This window comes from Lutra lutra, chromosome 4 (genome assembly GCF_902655055.1).
Source record: "Lutra lutra chromosome 4, mLutLut1.2, whole genome shotgun sequence".
Classification (NCBI taxonomy): domain Eukaryota; kingdom Metazoa; phylum Chordata; class Mammalia; order Carnivora; family Mustelidae; genus Lutra; species Lutra lutra.
The window spans coordinates 15,692,569-15,716,278 of NC_062281.1; the positions used below are offsets into that span (position 1 = coordinate 15,692,569).

Here is a 23,710-nt window from a genome sequence, read left to right on the forward strand (position 1 = left end):
AGTTAGCTTGGTTCAAAGAGCTACTGAGTGCCACCAACATACCAGATTCCGGGGTACAGAGACTGACTGGACGCAGTCAGGACCCTTGAGTCATTGGCAGATGAGCTCAGCAGAGCATGGGGAGGAGCAGGGGGAGGCACAGACGGGACCCCCTAATAAAACCCAGCTGAGATAGGTGTAGGTGGGATGAGATCAGGGAATCTTCCTGGTGAAGGTTGGTAAGTGAGCTGCTTTCTGGATGCCACCAGTAAGGGCGGCGTTCCAGGCAAAGACCTCGGCCTGAGCAGAGGCTCAGAGGCACTGTGGGCTCTGGAATGCTGGGTAGTTTGCTGAGGGGGAGGGGAAGAGGGGGGAATGGGGAGGGGGCAGGGCTGCACCTGAGGAGGCTGCATGTCCGAGGGCCCCTGGGGGACAGGCAGGGAGAGGGGTGACTGGCCAGCTCTGTGACTCCAGGACTAACTCGGGCTGCCACCTGGGGATGGTCAGGTCCCCTAGGAGCTGTTAGAAGAGACCAGCCAGCGCGGAAGGAGAGGGGCCCATCGAGGCAGCTACAGTGGCCTGGCAGAAGAAGGAGAGGAGGGGCCCCACTTGAGGAAGGCTCCAGAGAGAAGAGAGGGGTAGGTGAGTGTGGAGGAGCCGGGGGGGGGGGCGGCCGAGCCCCAGCTTGCCGGGCGGGGACACTGTCCCCCTCATGGGAGGCAAGGAGGCTCCTGATGAGCAGCTCCTCCTTGTACCTGGGAAGCCTGTGCTGGCTCAGCTGCTGGGCCTCTGTGGTCAGAAGAGCCTGCTCCGGAGGCAGGGCGGAGGGGGCTGGGCAGAGCCCCAGGGGTACCCGGCCCACAGGGGACTCTCCCTGCAGCCCGAGGCTGGGTGCTCAGGGAGACCCTGAGCACCGAACAGAGCAGGGACAGGCTGCGGGAGGGGCAGGTCCCCAGTGGGAGCACTGAGGTCTACCCGAGCACCCCCCCCCCCCCGATTGGAGGTGGTGCTTGAACGGATCATGTCCATTTTCATATTCCCGAGTTTGTTCACGAGCATTAGAAGAATACAGAGAGGGGCGCCTGGCTGGCTCAGTCGGAGCCGCATGTGACTGTGTCTCGGGCTTGTGAGTTCAAGCCCCACACCGCGTGTACAGATGACTTAAATAAAAATTTAAAAAAATACAGAGGGAACATCATGCCTATTAAGGATATCCCTTGGAATTCTTTGCATGGAGGCCAAGGGATGTTAACACACCCTGGAGCTGGGGAGGATGCGGCGAAGCCTCTACTGATCTCAAGACCGCACGCGAGAGGCTGCCAGGACTGTGGACAAAGGGTGGGCTTGTCTGGGTGGGACGCCCGGTGTTCCCAGTGGCAGGAGCTCCTCACGGCCCGCTCACTGGCCCTGTGGCCAAGTGCTGGCTTGGGTCAGCCGGTGGGAAGGGAGCCAGCTCAGCCCCTTGGGTTGGAAAGGGCAATCTGGGAGCCTAGACTGAGGGTGCGGGGGTCACTGGTGAGCAAAGAGCTCGCTCCCTCTGAAGTGTCCTCGGAAGCCAGGGCAGCCTCCTTGGGGATGCCCACCTGAAGCAAAGAGTCGAGGGGAAGAAGTGGACAGCGGCCACGGCCACCTTCCCCATGCGTGGTCAGCATCACTGCAGGACGATGGCGCGGCTTAGGGGCTGCAGAGAGGGGGCTGGGAACCTGGTTAGGGCCCACTCCTCTTCTTCCTGAGAAGGGGTAGGCCACTGCCTGGAGTCGTGGAGGAGCTCCCGCCGCTAAGAACACACAGCATCCCGCACAGACTGAGCTAATGACAGGCCACGTCAAGCGTTCCCCTTCTGTGCCGAGGACTCTATGAGCCTCATCTAATGTATCCCCAAAACAGCCCCGGGAAGTAGGCACGTGGACTGTCTCCGTTTTATAGGTGAAAACACTGATGTTCTGAAAAGCTAATTATTATTCCTCAAGCTCCCGTGTCTGCTCAGCAGTGGAGCCAGGATTTAAACTCAGATCTACTTGACAGACACCACGACCTTGGCGCCTGACCCTTCTGCCGCATTGCCACTGTGTGTTATTTCTGGAACAGGCTTGTTGAGATATAATTCACATACCACAGAGTTCACCCTCCAAAGTGCATAATGCAATGGTCCATAGGGCCCCACAGCAGTCAATCTGAGACCATTTTCATCATCCCCCAAAGAAACCCCATACCTGTTAGATAGCCCCCTGCCACCACCGGGCCGTCCCCTCCCAGCCCCACGCAGCCACTATTCTAGTTTCTGTCTCCACTGATTTGCATGTTCTGGGTATTTCACATATTTCACATAAATGGAATCGTACAATACACGATCTTTCAAGGCTGGCTTCTTCTCCTCCGCATGATGTCTTCTGAGCTCATCCAGGTGGTAGCACGTCTCTCTTCTTCATTCCGTTCCACTGCTCCGTAACCGTCTGCTGTATGGATACGCCATGTGTATCATTCACCATTGATGGGCCTCCGCTTTGTTTCCACCATTTGCCCATGACGAATCAGGCTGCTATGAGCATTCACGTATGAGTGTCTTGGTAGACGTGTTCCTCTTGGAACCTAGGAGCAGAATTTCTGGGCCAAATCATAACTGTTTACATGGCTACTCTTTTGAGGAAAACAAAACAAAACCAAAAAACTTTTGAGGAAGTAGAGGCTCTGAAAAACCCACTGACTTGCCCGAGCAAGTTGTACCCGAGCCTAAGTGGCCAAGGAAGGCTTTGCTTTGAGTTACATCCAGTTTTAGAAGCCGAGCTTTTAGACATACTCCACTGTGCATCGTAGGAGCTCACTTCCTACAACTTTAAGACAGGTGTGGGAGGGGGGCGGAGCGGGCAGATGCTCTCAGAATTAAGCCGATGAGTTAAGTAGGATCTCTGCTTCCGAGTGACTTACTGTGACTTGGCCATTCACACCGTGAACCTTTCCCAGTGCGTCCTATGTGCTGAGCTTTGCACTGGGTGTGATGGTGACCTCACACTCCCCCAGGGAGCTCCAACTCTACTGAAGAAGGCCTTGGCCATGTCAGTGACCAGCACTGGTGAGGGACAAATGCTGGGGCCCAGGAAGGTGCTCTGGACACAAGGCAGGGCTGAGGAAGACCTCTTGGTGCTTCTGGCCAGAGGGCTGGGAAATGGACAATGAGTATAAGCAAAAGGCATTTTAAAGTGAGAGGATAGTCCGTTTCAAGGCTGTACAGTGTTGGTGGGTCTGGGGGAGGGTAGAGGCAGAGACCAGGACAAGAAGCTGAGCAGCTGGTCAGGGCCTCAAACACCACACCTGGAAGACTGGACTTGCTCTTCCAAAGTGTCCAAGGCAGGAATGATACAGGATAATTTGGTGGTTACCAAAGTCCCTCTGGAGCAGTAAAAAGAATGAGAGATGAAAGTGGAGCAGGTTAGAAGCCTACTGCACCAGTCCCAGCAATAGAAGAGAGGGCCTGAATAGGACAGTGGCTCTTGGGATGGAGAGGAAAGAACAAATGGGAGGGACCCCCAGCAAGGAGGGGAGTGTCTGTGCCATTATTCGGCACTGGCAGAGGCAACTTCTGGGAGGTAGGGGCTGAATGGTGCCCCCCAGCCCCGAAAATAGCTGCCCATTGGGAAACTGAGAATGTGACCTAAGGGTCTTTGCAGATGTTGTTAAATGTCTTGAGATGAGCTTTTCCTGGATCATCCCACACAAGGCCCTTGATTTGGGGCTTCTGGTCACCACGATGGTGAGAAAATAAATTTCTGTTGTTTTAAGCCACCAATTTTGTGGTAAATTGTTACAGCAGCCCCAGGAGACTGATAATCCAGGGGTGGGTGCTGTGGGTTCCCGGGCTTGAGAGACCCACCACTTCCACCTCTCCGGGCTCCAGGGAAAGAGGCACCCAGCTCCCAGACTGCAGAGCCAGACAAAGCAAGGCTGCAGGGAGAAAAGCTCTCACTCGGGCCCTGCCTTGTGCTAAAAAAACAATCTCCAGTGTGTTGCCACATGAGGATTAGTCAAATAATTACGAGCTCTGACTTCCCCTGAGTGATTCGGTAGGGCTGAAGGCTGAGGCCTTGGGAAGAGTGAGTGGAGTCGCCGCCTGGTCAGGGAGGAAAGGCAGCATCAGTCGCCTCCCAGAAGAGACCAATCTCCGTGGGAACCTACAAGAAACCCGACCAGACTCACAGGGACACGCCCCAAACACGAGCCAGTCAGGTGAACCAGAGGCCACTCCCTAGCCACCAGCCCGACATCTTCCACCCCGCACGGTGAGCTCACCCTCTCGTCGTCCACAAAGGCCTCACAGGAGCAGCACCCCTGGGAGCCAGGGGAGCTTGCCAAGCACTCTGCAGGCTCTGTCTCCTGGGGTCCAGCAGTGAGGGGGAAAGTTCAGGCAAAGTCACCCCTCGGCAGAGGCTGGGGAGCCCCGTGTAGCAGCAAACTCAGGGGCTTTGGAGTCTAATAAGCCCGGCTCAGACTCCAGCACCGCCTCTTCATGACCCTGTGTGTCAGGCTCCTGTGAGTCATTTCACTCTGCCTCAGTTTTCTCATCTCTAAAATGGGCATGATTAGACCCACAATGCAGGATTGTTTAGAAAATTAAATAAGCTGTCGTATGCCAAGTGTCTGGCACATGGTAGATGTTTTTATCAATTGGCAACATGTGTTAAACTACTGTGTGCCACCTGCTAGGGGACACTGGTGAACAGGTCATGGAGCAACGGGGTAACAAGCCTGACACAGCCCCGAGTGGGGAGGCTTTGATGGGAGGGCCAGGAGTCAAGGGGAATTCCGCAGGAAGTTAAGTTGAAGTTGGAATCATATTCCTGTTGGTCCAGAAGGATTCAGGGATCAGCTTGAGGTCACGGGACCAGTAGTGGCCAGGTCAGCACTCAGACCCATGCTTCAAACCCCCACTGGCTGCCACCTCTGCTCTAGGGCCTGGGCAGTCTGTGAGGGTCCAGCTGTGCAGGACTGGGCCAGCTCTAGGTCAGAGTCAACCCCTTAGAACCTGCAAGCCCCCACCTTGGATGCTGGGCCTTTACCCCCTGCCCAGGGAGCCCCTTACAGCCTTGGCCTGGGCCTGGGACTCCATGTGATGGACGTACCACAGTTGGTTTATCCACTCACATGTTGATGGACAGCTGGCTTGTTTCCAGTTAGTGGTTATTACAGATAAAGTTGCTATGAGTATTTGTTTACAAGTCTTTGTGTGGGCATATGTTTTCATTTCTCTTGGGCAGATTCCTGGGAGGAGAACAAGCGGATCATGGTAGGTATAATTTAACTTTGTGAGAAACCGCTGAAGTGATTTCCAAGAGGTCGTACCATTTACGTTCTCATGGGGTAGGAATGTTCCAGTTACTCCACTTCCCTGACAACACTTGGTGTCAGCAGTCTTTAATTTTAGCCATCGTCGTAGTCTGCTCGGGCTGCCATAAAAAAATGCCACAGACCGGGTGGCATAAGCAACAGAAATTTATTTTCTTATACTTCCGGGGGCTGGAAGTCTGAGGTCAGGTGTCCGTGTAGTCCAGTTCTGGTAAGGGCTCTCTTTCCGGTTTGCAGACTGATGCCTTCTGTGTCCTCGCCGGGTTGGAGTATGGGGGAGGGGAAGAGGGAAGCCAGTTAGAAGGGCAAACAATGGTCTCTTTATCCCCTTAATAAGAGCACCAATCCCACAACAGGGCTCCGCTCTCATGACCTCATCTAACTTTAATTACCTCCCAAAGACCCCACCTCCAAACACCACCACACTGGGAATTAGGTCTTCGACATATGAATTTGCGGGGAACAGGAACATTCGGTTTACTACAGCCTTTCTAAAATACGTGTCGTGGTATCTTATTGTGGTTTTAATTTGCATTTCCTTAGCAACTGATGACATTGAGCATCTTTTAATGTGCTCACTTGGCATCTGCTTATCTTTTATTGGGGAAATGTCTGTTCAAATCTTTTGTCCATTTTTTTACACATGTTGCCTGTTTTCTTATTATTGAGTTTTGAGAGTTCTTTATATACAATGGATGTAAGTCCTTTAGCAGATGCATGATTTGCAAATATTTTTTCCAAGTCTGTAGCTTAGCTCCCCCATCGCTTAATAGTAAATTTTAAAAAGCAGAAATTTTAAAATTTTGGTGAAATTCAATTAACCCACTTATTTGATGGGTGACACTTTTGAAGTCACATCTGAGAATCTTTGCCTAACCCAACGTCACTAAGTTTTCCTCTTACGTTTTTTATTTTAGAAATTTCATAGTTTTAGGTTTTGCACTTGCATTTATAATCTATTTTGAATTAAATTTTTTATCTGGCACGTGGTATGGCCCAAGCTCATTTTTTGAGCATAGAGGATATCCAAATGTCCCAGCATTATTTGTTAATGGCCCATCCTATCTCCACAGAATTGCAACTTGGCTTTAAAAAAAAAAAAGTCAGTTATCCATAGGTCTGTTTCTGGACTCTCTTTTTGTCTATCCTTATGCCAACACCACACTGAACTTCACCACAAGACTTAGTTCTCCAGCTTGGTTCTTCCAAGTTGTTTGTCTCTCCAAAGTTGTTTGGCGGATCTAGGTCCAATGCATTTCCATCTGAATTTTAGTATCGGTGTGTCAGTTTCTTGAAAAGAAAAAACATGGTGGGACTCTGGACTTTGCTCAGGAAACCGTTATGGACGGTGCTGAATATTCACACTACAGCCATGGGTCTTGGTTTACTGGACTTCTTCATGTCCTCCCATTAACTCTCAATAACCCTGGGACAGAGGCAGGGGGGCCAGTGTTCCCCATCGTGTGATCAGGAAAGCTGCTGAACCTCAAAGGCAAAGTGCATTCCCCATAGTCACGCTGCTGTTGTCGCCCTGCTAGTGAGTGGCAGAAAGATGTTTTGAATGCATGAGGTCCGGACTCCAAATTGGGTCTCTCCGTACTACCCTGCCTCCGAGGAGGGGTTTCCAGGATCCCCGGAATTTCTCTAAAAGTTTAATAAGCTGGACAAAAAGAGGCACTCATTGTTTGGGTTACCTTTAAAAAAACCACACAATTCCAAATGTTGGTGCCATGCAAATGTATTTCCGTTGCCCTAATTTGAACGCTTTCCTCTATTCTCCTAAAATGTGGGCGTCAGTCTTAATAGGAAAACCATATGTCTCTGTTCCCTTTTAACTTTCTTTCTTGGCAAGAATACAGCTCCACGGAGGAAAGGGGAGAGGAAATGGGGATACATCACAGAAGGAAGGATTCCAGTTTGAAGTAAGAAAGAACTTCCAGATGGTGGAGGCTGCCAAGCCCTGGGTGAAATTGCCAGAAAGGATGAGATCATTGCCAGCCTGGAAATCCTGAGGTCCCCAGCTCCGCGAGGAATAGCGACGGCCTTGACTCTATCTTTCCTCTGAATGCCTTCTCCCGGGGCACGATGACACTCACCGGGGTCCCCAGGTGAGCCCACACTGCCAGTGGGACCCACGACGGAGCTGATGTATGGGGTACATAGCAGTTCTGAAATAGAGGTTTCTTTTGTGTCGGGTTCCCTGAAAACAGCTTACAAGGTGGAGATTTGCTTGGAGGTGTGCTGAGGGTGCTCTTGGGGTGGGGTGGGGGGAAAGGAAGCAGATTAGGACACTGATGTGCAATGAGGCTGCAACAGAGTCCTGAGCCTATCTCAGCTCTGGGGCTGCCGTGGCCCTCGAGAGTTGGCACCGTGGTAATCCCCTATCAAATAGTCGTTATTTGGGGCGTGCCTCTTGGGAAGGCAGAGAGACTAGGCTGTGAGCAGTGGCCAACGCTCCTGGCAGCTGGGGAAAGGAGTGCCTCGGCCCTGGACATGGTGGGCACAGCAGGTGCATCAGACGGCCACTGCAAGGTCTAAGATTGTTCTGGACCCTTCCGTGTTCTTCCCTGTTCCACAGAATGTTCCAACTTAGAACACCAGGAACTCACTTCCAGACGTCCTTTGTGAGGCTGCAAGTCCATTCACTGTTGGCTTCCCCAGGCAGGGCAGAGGAAAATCTCATCAGTGCCACAATATCACCATCTAGAAGCTCTCCTCTGGGCCCGCCACAAGATTCATCAGCGCCCATTGGGATCCATGCTTCAACCCCCCCCCCCCCCCGCCAATACACACTCACACACATGTACGACAGGGCCCCGTCCATCTGTCCATGCCCAGGGCTTGGCAGGGTCTGGCAAGAGGCAGGTCCCCAGCACATGCATGATGAAAACATGAAGAAATGTTCTAGCTCTGAGCTCACAGGGCTCTCCCAAGGGCTTTACTCTCTTTTCCCCCCTTTTCTCAGTTGACGTGCTCTAAGCGTTCTCTTCCATTTCCACCAGTCTCAGGGCTCCTGTTGCTATTCATGAAAGACCGACTAATCCTAGAACTTTGCGATTTCCTTCAGGTCACCCTCCGTGATGGAGAGAACCCCTTGGTGGACTTGTGGGCCAGACTGATCAACCCCAGGAACAACCCCTCTCCTGTCCCCTGCCGCCGGGGAGGAAGGGTGCGCTCCTTCCTTGCCCAGTGCGAGCAGGAAGCTTCCCGAGAAAGAGGAAACGCCCCAGAGTGTGCCATCAGAAGGCCTGCCTGGCCAGGGTGTTCAGGCAGGAGATCCCAAGAGAGGCTGGAGGGAGAAGTGCCCTCAGGGAGGAGAGCTTTTCCCAATCCCACGTGCTCCGTGAGTAACACCCGTCGCTCACCTGCTCGGCGCTGAAGGACACGCTGTGCTCTGCGCTGTCATGGGGGCCGCGTAGGCTGCGGCGGGAACCCAGGCGACCAAGTGCTTGAGGCAGACAGCAGGGTAGGGGCTGGAGGAGCACCAGAAGGCTCAGCTGAGACCCTGAGTGAGGAGGGGGACCTAGCCCTGTAGAAGGAGGAGCCGAGGGCACAAGGAATAGTTCAGGCCAAGGGAATGGCACCTGCAAAAGCCACAGGCAGGCTCAGGACCCAGGGCTCTGGGGGAGGCAGGGCGCTGCATCAGGCCCGTGGGCAGAGCCACAGGGAACATAGAGGCTGATGGGACGCCGTGCACGGAACGGCAGGGCCAGGGTGGGAAGCCGCTGGTGTGGGGCCCAGACCAGAGCCGTCTGCAGGCACCATCGGGGGTCCTGGGAGTGTGTGGGATAAAGTATCAGCAAAAACAAAGAGCCCAGAGCAGCCCCCTGCCTCCCTCAGCCCCAGTGGGAATGGAGGCCCAGAGTCAATAGCAACAGCATTTTGCGGGGGGGCAGGGGGTTCTCTCCCCTGGAACCTGCCTCCTGCCATATGCGTGCGGCCGGGGCTACCTCGTCCCCTTCAGGTCCTCGCCTTAACAGCTTGTTTGCAAGCGCGGCCCCCAACCCCCACGACTCCACTTGCAACGTCCACTCTTTCTCCTGCCTGTTCTATTTTTCTCCTTGGCCCTTGTCACCACCCACGCCCCCTGCATTTGCCTGATTATCGTCGGTTGCCCCTCACTTCTCGTCTGTTTTGTTTGCTGCCTAGATACTGGGCACCTTGTAGCTCCTCAGCGCATGTTTATGAAATGAGATGGCTAATAACTCCGATTTATGGAGCCCGGCCCTCATACTTCCCCATCTGTTCTCTCCTTGATCCTCACAACGACCCCCATTGTACAGATGAGCAAACTGAGGCCAGGGGACATAAAGAAACACTAGACATTCAGCCAGTGGCAAAGCTGGGGTTTAAACCCTTGGATTGGGAATTGCTGCTGCCAGGTCCCTTCCAGAAGCTTCTTTAGCATCTGCAAGTGTTGCCGATATCTAAGAAGGGTGGGTATCCCCTGCCCGCGCCCCACCACCATGTGCACAAGTACACATTTGAAAAAAAAAAAAAAAATTCCAGCAACTGCATGCTCAAATTCGGAGGACAGATTTGCAAATCCAAAGTGATAGCATTGGCTAAGGTATTTGCATAAACCTCCTCTCACGCAAGTGGGTCACCAGTGTGTTGGTAGATCTGTCGGAGGGAACTCCGGGAAATGGATACCCTTTCCCCCAGCCCTTGTGGGGTGACCAGCCTGGGAAACATGTTAACTCCTGCATGAGAGCGGTCAGGGACATGCCCCATGGGGAGTCTCAGGGCTCCTGAGTTGGGAGGCAGAGGGAGGCTGTGGCCCGGAATGCCGGCCCTCAACCGGGTCTGCCCCTGGCCGTTTGGGCAGGAGCGTGCAGAGAAGGCGGGAAGCTGTTAGCCTTGAGCTCCAAGTGTGTCTCCTGCAAAGCTCCTTGGTCTGGGTGGGGAGAGGTCAGAGTTCATCCCTGGCACAGGTGCAGCTCCCCCACCCCCTTTCCCGCCCCCCCCTTCCCACTTCCTCCTTCAGCCAAAGCCCACAGTTTGAGTGGTTCTTGGTTGACTTCCTTGGAGAAGAAAAGGATGATACAAGGGACTCCATCTTTCACTTCCCACACCCCACCCAGTGCACTTTTAAGATGTGGAAATTTTATTAAATCCCTGAGCATAGCTTCTTTCTACATTTTCTGTGGTTTAACTCTCCGTGGGTCTTTTTGCTTATGGTTTTGGCTTTTTCCCCTTCTTTAAATTGGAGAGTTTTCTTTCTCCTTTGTCTCTTACATGAAACTCTTACATGAAACAAGGGCTAACACTTCTAGTATTTTCTACAGGCCTCGCATACTCGGACAGTAAGTATATACTGACCTGGCAACCAGTGTGTCTCTGTGTGTGTGAATCCCCAGGATGAATCTGCGTTCTCATCTGCCTGCTTCTCTTCTTCACTCCTTCCTTTGCAGACTGGCCTAAGGACCTTTGCTCACACCCGTCCACTGGGAGAATGGTTTTGTTCCTCCATTTACCCAAATTGGTCTCTTCCTTGCCCTAGGCAAGTTTCCCCAGGCAATAAATATCTTTTCTGAGCACTGTAGCCCCTCTCATCCCTCCTACCCTCCTGGAGGACCATGCCTGCCTCACCGATCTGGTAGTGTAATTCACCTCTGTGCCATCCTCTTTGAGAAAGATGAAATTAGCTGTAAAGATATGAGTATGTATTTCAGGAAAATGAATTGCCCCACCCTCAAACGAATATGTATTTTAGGAAAATGAACTGCTCTACCCTCTAACCTGGTTCCTCCCACAACCGCCCACCCTCAAGGTGACCCACTACAAGTTTGCTTGATCCTTCTGTGTTATTTAATTCCCACGCATTCCCACGTATTCCAATAAAATGCACTTGCCTGGAAAGCAGGAACCTGGGCTGAGGCTTCCAGCCAGGCTTCTGCTATTAGTGCTCAATTTCTTCTACTTGTTTTGTCCCTCTGGATCAGGGCAGCCCCAGGGGACATGCAGAATTGGGGTGATTCCCTCCTTTCACAGGTGACGTTGCAGAGGTGCAGAGAAGCTAATGGGGTCACCTCGGGTCACAGAGCTAGTAAGAAAGAGAGTGAAATTGGAACGCTTGTCCTCTGACATGCCCAGTTGTTCTGGGAAAAGCACTGCAGGACGCTCGACTTCCCTAAACCTTACTCCCGGGTGCCCGGCTCTGCAGAGCTGAGGTTAGCTAAAAACATGTTGCAATCCCTTGTCACTCTCCAAGTAGCCAAACCCGGGTTCTCATCCGTGACTTGATATGTGCCCTGGGCGGCAGCCCCTTTCAGGCCTGGGGTTCAGTATCCACTTGGGTGAATCATGAACCGTCAGCCAGCTGTCGCCTCACCTTCAGCTCCCTGAGGTGTGAAGCTTGTTTTCTTTTGCTGGCATAAAATAGTCACCTTGGACACGTGGTCAGACGCGGGACACTGCCTCAAAGGCAAACACAGACCCACAGGAAAAATCGATCCGTAGAACGCAAGTGCTCCCAGTGCCAAGAGCAGGCTTCTCCCTAGGAAGTTCCCATGGCTGACAAGGATGTCACCTGCCTCAAGGAAACAGATGGGACAAGCTGCTGAGCTCATGGTTACTGACCCAGGGGAGAAGAGGGAATGCCTGGCCAACCTCTGTGGGCGTGAACCAGGACGGGCAGCCCCGGGGCCTCAGAAAGATTCCCCGGCTCACACTTCCCAAGTGAAACTCGGATCGTGGGTCAGCACAAACCCCCTCCTGGGCCTCCTCTTTCTGCCGATCCATGCTGAAACCCCAACCACAGTGGCCAGGCGGGCGGGTGTGCCTCGATGATTAATAGCCAAAGCTTCATGCTCGTGTCAACGCACTCTCAAGGGACTTCTTTATTTCAGTGCTAGCTGTGTGTGGAGGGAGGTTCTTAAAAGAATCTGGGGAGTGTGGAAAGGCTTTGGGTGCTGGCCTGGACTCCTAGTAGGACCCCATGCAGGAGTTTCCTGAAAGGCCACCCAAGAGGATTGTAGGTGCCTCAAGAACACCTATTTCTTTTATTTTAGTAATTACATATTTACTTTAATATGCTTAAATATACTTAGCACATCTAACCTGTAATTTCATGTAATTATGTAATTCCGTGTATATTATTATTTAGGAGAAGGCTAAACTTTTTTTTTTTTAATGTAACTTGATTAAAGTAAAAAACTAGGCAAATAATAACACAAGCCACAAGTCGATACGGCAAAAACTCTGATGAGGGAGTTTGAACCACTGGTACTTGAGAAACACTACCTTCTTGGAGAATCCAATATTCATGCCAAAAATATTAACTGAACCTAGATTGTTAGAGATCTCTCTTGGGAACCACACTAGTTCATTTCCATGCTTTCGATATGTATGAATTTTTGGAAAGGGAAAGGTACATGAGAGGTTTTATATTCTGGTTTGTTTTAATTGAGACGTTCACATATCCAAGGCCCTGGGGGGTTGGAGGTGAAGCGATGTTGCCGAACAGGGTAATTAGAAACGATCCATGAAGCAAAATCTGAAAAGGCAGGGAGGGAATGATGCGTGGAATCGGGATGAAGTGGGTCACCAGGCTTTGGACTGATTAGAATATTATTTAAAAAGAAAAGAAAGAAAAAGATGCACAAAGATGCATAGCCTTTATATTTATCTAAGATCTTTGGAAGCTTTTGACCTAAGAATATGCTATTTAGATAGCTGTAATGTGTGTGTGTGTGTGTGTGTGTGTGTGTGTGTGTGTGTGTGTGTCTGTAGTTCTGTTTGACTTTATGAACTCAACATTAACTCGTTTGGGCTTTTCTTTGCATGCCACGTGCCTAGTCTTCATATGGAATGTGAATCAGAACAAGCTAGAAAACTGGTTAAATGCAGATTGTTGGATCTGCCTCCCAGGATTCTGACTCAGTGGGGCCTGCGCAGCTGCATTCTTAAAACTTTTATTTACTTATTTATTTATTTGACACAAAGAGAGAAAGTGAGAAAGAGAGCATAAGCTGGGGCAGAGGCAGAGGGAGAAGCAGGCTCCCCACTGAGCAGGGAGCCCAAGGTGGGGCTCGATCTCAGGACCCTGGGATCATGAACTGAGCCGGAGACAGTGGCTTAACCACTTAACGGACTAAGCCACCCAAGTGCCCCTGGACATCTGCCTTTTAACAAGCTCTTCAGGGTGTCTGACAAAGACGGTCCTAGAGCTTACTCTGTCAAACCTTGGTGCATAGGAAATATACATGATTCAGATATGGATTCCATCCTCAATAGAACATTCCCTCTCCTTTGTTCCTCTTGTGCTCTCTCTCTCGCTCACTCTATCAAATAAATAAATAAAATCTTAAAAAAAAATGAGAACACAGCCAAGGGAGGGAGATGACACACCCACAAGAGTCACAAGGTGGAAAGTACGCTGTGTGGTAGGAGAACAGACAGAAAGTGCCCGGGAGTGCTCACTGCCAAACCCAGCCCTTGGGTGCTAAAGTACCCTGTTCCTGAAGGTTCCATGCTTGTGCTCTATTCTATTCCAACCAACCTTGAATTATTTACTCATAGTATCTCCTACATCTAGCAGAAGAATCATTTCAATGATGTAGGATCTTTTTAAAAAGATTTTATTTATTTTAGAGAAAGAGAGAGAGTGAGCATGTGCTTGTGTGTGAGCGGGAAGAGGGGGGCAAAGGAGGAGGGAGAGGGCCGAGTGCCTGATGAAGGGCTCGACCCCACAACCCTGAGATCATGACCCGAGCTGAAACCAAAAATGGGCTGCTTGGGTGCCTGGGTGGCTCAGTTGGTTAAGCATCTGCCTTTGGCTCAGGTCATGATCCCAGGGTCCTGGGATTGAGTCCCACGTCAGGGTCCCTGCTCAGTAAGAAGCCTGCTCTTCCCTTTCCCTCTGCCTGTTGCTTCCCCCTGCTTTTGCTCTCTTTGTCTCTGTCAAATAAATAAATAAAATCTTAAGAAAAAAAAAAGAATGGGTTGCTCAACGGACAACGCCACCCCAGCACCCCTCAATGATGTAGGATCTCATCTTTCATTCTGGTGAACGGTACTTGGGGGTGGGGGAGAAGAATATTTCGTGGCATGTGAAAATTATATTATTAAAATTTCAGCGTCTGTAAATACAGCTTTACTGGAACACGGCCACCACCATTCATTCACATACTGTCTGTGCCGGTCTCCCGCTCCCATGGCAGTCACACAGTTGCAACACGGAGCGTCTGTCTCAAAAAGCTGAGAACATTCAGTGGCTGCCCCTTCCCATCAAAATTTGCCTACCCTTGCTTTTGAAACTTCCTTTTCAGTATTGTTACACAGAATGAGACCATTCTTTAGTCCAGGGCCAACTTTGCCCCGCTCTGGCCGGTGGGAAAAGGAACATTCTAGGGCGTGTGTGAGTTCAGAATTTTGTTCCCTCTGATGTGGGAGGTTCTTTCCTGGCCTCAGGTGGTTTCCTCACTGGCTGGAGCCGGTCATGATTCAGCTGAGGACTCCAGAGGGACCCTCTGCCCATCTCCAGAGCTCCCTCTCAGGGCAGCTGTCTCCTCTCCAGTCCCCTGCTTGCAAATTCTGCCTCCCTGAACCTTCAGCTCTTGTCTCCTCGATTCAACGGATTCCGACCAACCACCAGGTTCCTGGCAGGCAGCCCCCTCTCTGAGGACACCTGGGAACTCTCCAGGCACTGAACAAGGGCAACGTCCAATTTCTTGTTGTCTAATGGCTGAAAACCACCATTTCATCCACGTTGTCCGAATTTTTAGTTGCTAAAGGTGAGGGCAAATCCCGTATCTGTTAGTTCATCACTGCCAGGAGGGAACGAAGTACTGTATTTTAAAAGAGGTGAGTGAAATTCATCTTTACAGCGACAGGAATGCAACATGGAAATATTTACCATTTTTACAGGTGACAAAGCCGCAGGTACCGTGACGTGCACTGTAGTTTGTTGTCTGCATTTATAATTGCAAGAAATGCTAAGTTCTAGTTAGAGGTTAGTAAAACTAAAGCTGTAATTCTTTTTCCCCATACGAATTCATAAACCTTCCGAATTTCACCCGTAGTCCCCAGGGGGCCCGTGGTTTCCAGGACGAGGGCCTGGCTCTCTAAGACTCTGACAGTAGTTTTTCCTCTGCGTGTCGAAGGTCTTCTAATTGGCCCTCCTGTGGCACTTCCTGCCAATTGCCCTGTAGCATCTTCCTCACAGAGTTCCCATGTTTTGTACAAAACAGAAGTCTCGTTTTTTTTTTCTCTGTGGCAAAAACATTCCAGTTCCTTTCAGCATAGCATCCATGTTTCATCATCTCTAGCCTTGTTATTGCTGTTCTCTGGCCTAATCAGAGTCTCCACATTCTTTGTGAAACGTGGTGACCATAAGTAGCCTAGAAACTCAGCGAGGGGCCCCCACGCGGAGCCCGGTGGCCTGAGTACCCCCAGACCATCAATGACAACCTTTCCGGTACATTCCAGGGGCATGCAGACTCCCTTAACAGCACCCCACTTCCGGTTTGTATTCTGTTCATGATGAAGGGTGGTCCTTGGGTTGCTTCCTTTCATAACTGCATCTTGCTTTTTCTTTTTAAGACCAAGACTGTATTTGTTCATTAAAAAAAGTCCCCATTAAATGTTCCTTTCCGTGGTCATAAATGTTTACGGTATTGTTGTACTGGGTCATTCTGACATCCGCTGAATGATTACGAGGTCATCTTTAGGGACTTAATTTCTTCCTTCCCAACAGCAGAATAAACAGAGAAAAGAAATGGCCAGAATTCTCACCCCATTATACTTAACAACAACAAAAAAAGTGGCTAATTAGCATTATTGGTTACTTACTATTAGTGATCATTGCCTATAAAATGCATATACAGTTGGGACATACAGAAATAGAAATAGGTAGAATTAAGTTTGTTAGAGCTGTCAGTCACTATTTCATCTTATTCTCTCGTTACACCTGAACAGTTCGTTATTTTTTACATTGTTTCAAGTAGGTTCCACACCCAGTGTGGGGTTTGAACTCACCACCCTGATGGCAAGAGTTGTGTGCTCTACTGACCGAGTCAGTCAGGTGCCCCTTAACACTTCTTTGGGAATCGCTACTTCTAATCCTGTGATTAGGGACTGAGGCTTGAATAGAATTCTTATTTCACTCTAATCTTTAAGATTAAGCTTCAAAAACACTTCTGAGAATATTGATAGGGGCTTGACGACTGGTTGAATTTAGGGCACTAACAGCTGCTCACCCTTTCTGACCATGACCATGACCATGACGAGAAGCTCGCTCTTCTCTGTCCTGTAAAGCAATCCCCACTCAGCTCGTTTGCATCGTTTATACACCATAAAATTCACCTGTTTGAAGGGCTGAATTCAGGGACTTCTAGGAAATCCAGAGTTGTGCAACCTGGTTTTAGAACACGTCCTTCACCCCAAAGTGATTCCCTCGTGCAAGGTTCTCCCCATTTCAACCCCTCAGCCCCAGGCCACCACTAATCAACATTCTGTCCCTATGGATTTGTCTCTTCTGGACATCTCATTTGATGAAATTAATTCAGACACCCTATGCTCTTTGGGACTGGCTCTTTTACCCGGCATAACGTTCAGCCATGGCATGGCCCGGAGTTCAAAAGTACCTCATTCCTTCTGATCCCAGGCAATATCCCGCTGTACGGAGCCCCAGTTTGGTTCCTCCACTCCTGAACTGGACATCTGGATGGTTTCCACATTTTTGCTATTAAAGTCATGCTACTAATGAACGTCCCTACATAAGACTTTGTGGAAATATGTTTTGACTTCTCTTGGGTAGATGCCTAGGAGATTCGCTGGGCTGTGCAGTAACTTCTATGTTTAACCCCTTTTGCAAAAGCCAAACTTTTCAAAGGGGCTGCATCAGTTAGCAGTTCCCGAGGCATGGTATGAGGGTTCTTGTCCTGCTGTTTTAACTGCCTTCTTGTCAGGGGTTAGTCCCTTCCCCTGAGTCTGACAAGCTGGAAGGCAGCTCTCCCAAACGTCATGGGTTTCCAATAAAACCCTCGTGATTTCGCCCCCTAGTCTCCCAATCAGGTTCCGCAGACGTCTTGTTTTCAATCTTGTTACCTGATTTCCTAAAACGCAGTTTTGGGTTACTCAAGAATTTTCCTGTATTTCTTTTCCTTATGCCACTGTCCCCTACACACGGCACTCACATAACCTTTGATGGAATTTGTTTTTCAAATATCTATCTGCCCCAACTAGACAGTAAGCTCTCCGGAGGGGAGATTTTTGTATCCAAAGAGACTAACACAAGCCATGGCACAAAGTGGGCCTTAAAAAAGTATTTGTTGGATGAATAGTTGAGGAGGCGATGTACCCATTTGGTTCAAATATATACTGATTTTCCTGTCAGCCTGTTTTCCTTCCAAAGGGCTGACACTTCCCTCAGGACCGATTCAATGAGCACAAGACACAGAATAGTAGAGTCTGCGGAAACCTTGGGAAGAAGTCCCAAATCTTTTAGTTCACCCAAAAACTCTAAGGCCCGGCAGGATGGAGTGACTCTCACTAAAGGTAGTGGGCAAGAGCCAGCCAGGAGAAGTAGGGTGAGCCCGTCCCAGAGGAAGCCCTGCGAACAAGAGAGGGGAGGACCGGGCGCTGGGGAGCCCAGGGACTATCCCGTCAACAGGGGAGGAGCTGGTCTCTGGCAGAATCCTGACTGCCAGGCCTGAACTCCATTCCTTAGAACAGGAACGCTTTTGAGGAGGCTGTGAGGTGACCCCATCGGTTTTCTAGTAGAGTGACACGGCAAGGGGGAAGGAGAGCGGTCAGAGACTAAATGTGAAGCAAGGAGGACCTGGACTGGGCGGGGTGTTTTCGGAGGGAACTAGAGAAGGGAGGACGGGAGTCTGCAAGCTGGAAAACAGTGGTTTCAGTGATGGAAATAAGGAAGATGGGATAGAAGTGCAGGTTTGATGGTTCATGTGCCCTCTGCGGCCCCAGGGCCAAGAGCCTAGTGGGTCAGAGGGTTGCCGCTACACTCACCGCTCTGATCCAATACGGGCGGTACCCCACACAAGCGAGTGACCTCGGACAAACGACTCCATGACCCTGGCTTGCCCTTGGCTTTCCCATCTGCAAAATGGGCATGCTAACAACGGCCTCCTAGGGTTGTAGGGAGGATTAACTTTGGGGATACATTGAGGCATTTAGGCCCGAGCCTACTGTGCAGCTGGAGATCAGTTCACGGTGGCATTGGAGCCGGCCCGGCCTGTGACTTACTTCTGTCCTCACGTGATAGTTAAGTCCAGGGGTGTTTGGGGGGAAAGGAGCGCCCACTGCAGGAGCTGCTTGAAGCAGACGCTCTGTGTCTGAAGCTCTATAGAAGGCGGCCGATAAATTATCTTATCTTTCGGAGTTTGTGGGAGTGTTTTAAACTTAATGGAACGTTCTTGAAAAGAACTAGCATTTTTAAAAAAATGCCATGTGGCATTTGGATAATGGTCCAAGTCTTCAATCAGTCATATCTGGGAAAAGAAACAAAACTGAGTTAGCTCCAGTGTCTATTAGGGTTTTCAAACATCACTCTTGTGTAAGCTCAGGACTCCTGGGCTGCCCTGGGCACAAGGGGATGGAGACTCCTCTGACTAAGCCTGCCGTCCTTTCAACAAACAATACAACTTCATTTAAAGAAAAGGCTTCAATTTTGGGAAAACTCCTGTAACAGAAATTTAACAAATATGCCATATTGATGATGATAACCAAAGAGTAAGTTTTCAATGAAAATAAATTCTATATAAAACTTCAAAGTCTTTAATTGGCTAGATAAATTCATCAAGCCTAGCTTCTGAAGACTAAAAGAAGGAAAAAGCTTCACAGGATACAAAGATTGTACCTTTTCCACAGTGGAATGGTGTCATATTGCGTTTTTTTTTTCCTCACCGATATTGGTGTCCACACCAATATTCCAGAATTCTCTTTAGAAAGAGTAGGGGAAAACACAAATCAAATCTTGGCCTGTCGCTATCTGTTTAGGAAACAAAGTATTTCACAAAAGAACCACATTCCATAAAGAGTATGTTTGTTCTGGCTTAAACATCATCATTTCCTCAGGAAGTCTGATTCAGATGAAGCATCTTAAGAAATTCAAATTGACTTAGCTTGTGGACAACTGAATGTTGCCCTCTTTTCTGAATTCCATGAAATGTTTCAAAGATTAATCCTGCCATTTTAGACTATGCTTTTTTTTTTTTTAGATTTATTTATTTATTTGAGAGAGAGAGAGAGACGGAGAATGCAGTGGGAAGGGGCAGAGGGAGAGGGAGACTCCCACAGGCTTGACTCCACAAGCATGACTCCCATCATGACCCGAGATCACGACCTGAGCCGAGATCAAGAGTCGGATGCTTAACCGACTGAGCCACCCAGGTGCCCCGAGACTAAGCTTTTAAACTCAAATATGTACTATTTCATGGCCTTCACTCCCTAGTAGCTATTGTTTCCTGCATTTTAATGAATTTATTTACAGAAGCTTAATTTTTAAAAATGTGACCTTTTGCGTGTATTTCTACATCTAGATAAATCAATAGGGAGGAGGAGAAGAGTATAGGATTAGGAATTCAGACTCTGGGACCAGGCTACCTGAGGTCCTGTCCCAGCTCAGGCATTTATGAGCTCCATGACTTTCTACGGGTTACTTCACCCCTCTGTGCCTCATTTTACTTATCTGCAAAGTGGGAATAATAATTGTGCCTTTCTGGCGCCTGGGTGGCTCCGTTGGTTAAGCGCCTGGCTTTGGCTCAGGTCATGATCCCAGAGTCACTGGATCGAGTCCCGCCATGGGGCTCCCTGCTCAGCGGGGGGCCCTGTTCTCCCTCTGCCCCCCACCCTGCTTGTGCTCTCTCTCAAATCAATAAATAAAATCTAAAAAAAAAAAACAAACCCAAACTTGTACGTTTCTCAGCGGGCAGTGAAGATGACAGGAGTGAACCTACATATGTAAAGCAGGCGACTGGTGCCTGGTACACAGTAAATGCTCCAGAAATGGTAGCCACTGTTAGCTCTTCTTGGCTTCCCGGTGTAGTCAGGGGATGGCTCGTCCGGTTTAATGAACTATTCTAGTTGATAAAAGGTTGCTATGGAGATCATTTAATAGATCAGCACTCTTCACCCGGAACAGAATCAAAGATATTCAATGTAAAGACCTGGAGGGTCCTGAGTCCACAGACTTCTGGGGCTGAAGGGACATGAGACGACATCTCGCTCCACATCTTTATTTCAGGGCTGAACACCCACAAGGCCCAGCAGCCTGAAGCCACGTGCAGAGAGCCACCGGGCAGGGTGGAGACAGTCAGGATGTGGCTGCTTCTGAGGATACTTCAGCCCTCAGAGGGCCGTAGCGAAGTTTCCATCAGGGACACCGACTGTCGTCGCACCGAGAAGCCTGTTCACTGGAGCAATTCTGTGCAGGTCGGTCAGAAAGACAAACAGCAGCATTTATGTACTGGGAACTATCGACAGGCAGAGCAGATACAGGCCAGTGAGCTGGGTCTTCCTGGGAACCTCATGCTACCATTGACGGCGCTGATGCTACCATTGACGGCGCTGATGCTACCATTGACGGCGCTGTCAGATAATTCTTACCTGGGGGGGTGGGTTCTCCACGCCTCCCTTACATAGCCTCTGAAAGACTTTGTGTAGGTAAAACCATAATAAAAACCAGCCTGAAACAGTAGAAACAGAAAGGACTGGCATCGCCACGCCCGTGCCATTGGAACAATTTACACCTTGGGAGGTGCACGGATAGGACACGCTGCGGATAATCAAAGTTTTATTTAAAATTATAGACCACTCAAAAATAAACAATATAATATGCTTGGATTTTTGCTGTGACATAGAAAAAGGCTTCCAATTACACTTAAAACCTTCAAGTTTTACCCCAACAAAGTATGCTATGCAGCCTGGCAAGGTGCTCTGAGGAGCACTGCTCTCTCCAGATGGCTGGGGTAGGAGGTAGGCTGCGGACATCCCTGCAGGGAGGTGAGTTTCTCCTACTCGGATGGGCGATTCTTCTTCTTGTTATGGCTCTCAATAGCCCTTCTGAGTGCTTCATCCTGGATGAGATCAGACATTCTCACATCTGTGTGGCTACAGCCAATTTTGGGGCAACTGTAAAGGAGAAGAAAATCACTTAGCTTGGATGCCTTTGGCATAAATGCCTCTCACATACAAGGATTTAAATGAAGATATTTTAGCCAAAAGGAGAATGTTCTAGAAATCAGGACCCATGTACACCGACTCATTTATTCACCGAGTGCCTACCTGAGCCCGTCCCTGCCCAGCGCTGGGAGCATAGGCAGGGGACAAGCAGGGCCCAACCAGGACAAGAAGGTGCGCACCTTCCAGTGAGGGACAGAGATCGTCCCTAAGTCACCAGAGAGTGTGTGCTGTGGGTTCGCTCGCGTGAAGTGCTACGAAGGCAAGGAAGCAGGGTCAAGGGAGAGAGTGTGGGGTGAGGCTTCTCTAGCTGGAGTCAGGGCAAGTCTTGCTGAGGAGAGCTGATCTAGAACAAGTGCTGCATGTGACTCTGGCAGAGGCAGCAGCTGAGAACGCAGCGGCTTGGTGGCCTGTGGTAAAAAGCAAGATTACGGCTGAGATGCCTGGGGAGAGAGAGAGGAGGGGCATTTGAAGAGGAGGTCAGAGGGTCACAAGGGCTTTGGATTTCATTATTAAAAAAAAAATTTTTTTTTAAGTTTATTTATTTAAGTAGTCTCTACATCCGACGTGGGGCTCGAACTCACAACCTTGAGACCGGGAGTCACATGCTCCTCCAACGGAACCAGCCAGGCGCCCCTGGATTATATTTTAAATATGAAGAGGACACCCTGGAGGGTTTGAGATAGGGCAGGGCCCTGATTTGGTTTATGTTTAGATACCCTGGAGTAGGAGAGCCTTGCCACGGCCTGGGGCAGAGGGTTGCATGGCGGAGGCTGGAGGCGGTGGTCATCAGGGGGGAAGCGGAAACAGAACCTCTAGGACTTGCTGTGGGGTCAGAGGCACAGCGTAAGGAAAGAGAAGGGCTGAGCGTCATCAGAGCAGGCCCCCGGCCGACGGGCTAATTGGGGGTACCCTTTAGCTCTATAGGGAGCAACAGGCGAACCAGGCTGGGGATGGAGTCAGGAGTCCCAGTTGGTCTACGTTCCCTCCGAAATGCCCACCAGTCCTCCTGTGGAGAGACTGCGTGGGCTGGCAGAGACTCAGGGGAAAAGCTGTGGCTGAAGAAATCAGTGTGTGAGTCACCCATGGGGGGAGATACTTAAAGCCACGGCTCTGTTTAGATGTGGTCTCCTCTGAAGGCAGCAGGCCAGAGGAAGTCACCTGATTTCTTCTCAGCGGGAAGTAGACTTGGCCAGTCAGGTAGAGTGCCCAGTCTCCCGAGTGAAGGTGACCTGGTTCTGAACAAGGCCAACACCTACTTGCTCCTGATTAGACCACAGGCAACAAAAGCTCTCTTTCTGGGCCTCTACACCCTCAGATTTGAAGTGGGGGCAGAATTCCTATTTCCCAGGGCTACAGGCAAAGTGGTGCTCAGTATTACCCGTCGTCCCCTTCGTTCTCTCCTACGATTAGCATCCCCGATCATCTCTCTTCTGACACATTTTAAGACGCCTGATCTCCCTGTATCCTGCACGTTTGCGACGTGCATTCGTGCATGACCTTGCCCAGCCCTGTGCTGGGTCCTAAGCACCCGTCTGGTAAATACAAATTTAGATTCCTGCCCACACACAGCTCTGGCCCAGTGATCTGAGACAACTCTCCGAAAAGCACAGGTATATTAAGAAAAAAAAAAAAAATACAGCTACAAGACAAGATCAAAAATAACAAATACAAGACAAAAGACAGAAAGCAGAAGGGGAAGAAAGCTGATCATGGGAACTCTGATTTGTCCACGGGAGGAAGCCTGGTTGTTCAACATGAAGGAGAACATTCTCTCTGTGCTTTCTGGACCAACATGTCTTCATGTAAGAAAGGCATTAATCAATGCTATGGATAATATGCTTGCTAACAATATTTATTTTTAAAACCATGAAATGTTCCCTGTATGGGCAGGGACGTGTCTTAAAATGTGATCATAAAAAGGTCCTGGTGGGAAAGAGGATCAGGTGTCTGGCCAAGTACACGTCCGTCTGCCCCCCAGCTCTGCGCCAGGGTAGCCTGGGGGAGCGGAGACCGGTCCTGCAGTGGCTGCTCAAAGCGAACGGCTTCTCTAACCCTGCAAGTTACCAGATGCGATTACGAGGTTATGGACACTTTCACGACTTCACAAAGGGGCATTTTCCATCACTCCACCTTCTGCGACACGGAAATGCAACCCAAAGTAGGTCCCCAGCATGCCGCGCGCTGGGTCACCCTCACGTCACACGTGTCACTTGGTGAAGGTGCACTGTGACGGCGGGCCTGGAGTCCT

The 23,710-nt window shown here is 49.9% G+C and overlaps 1 protein-coding gene across 2 annotated transcripts in view; it reads right to left on the bottom strand.

Moving 5' to 3' along the window:
* Positions 1 to 21,060: 21,060 nt before the first annotated feature.
* The window catches only part of NSMCE2 (NSE2 (MMS21) homolog, SMC5-SMC6 complex SUMO ligase), a 215,457-nt gene continuing 212,807 nt past the window's right edge, over positions 21,061 to 23,710 (bottom strand). For both annotated transcript variants that reach the window (XM_047724725.1, XM_047724724.1), the window contains one exon: positions 21,061 to 21,411. In XM_047724725.1, coding sequence (XP_047580681.1) covers positions 21,294 to 21,411 — 118 coding nt within the window. In that variant the 3' untranslated portion in view covers positions 21,061 to 21,293. The remainder of the gene's footprint in view (positions 21,412 to 23,710) is intronic.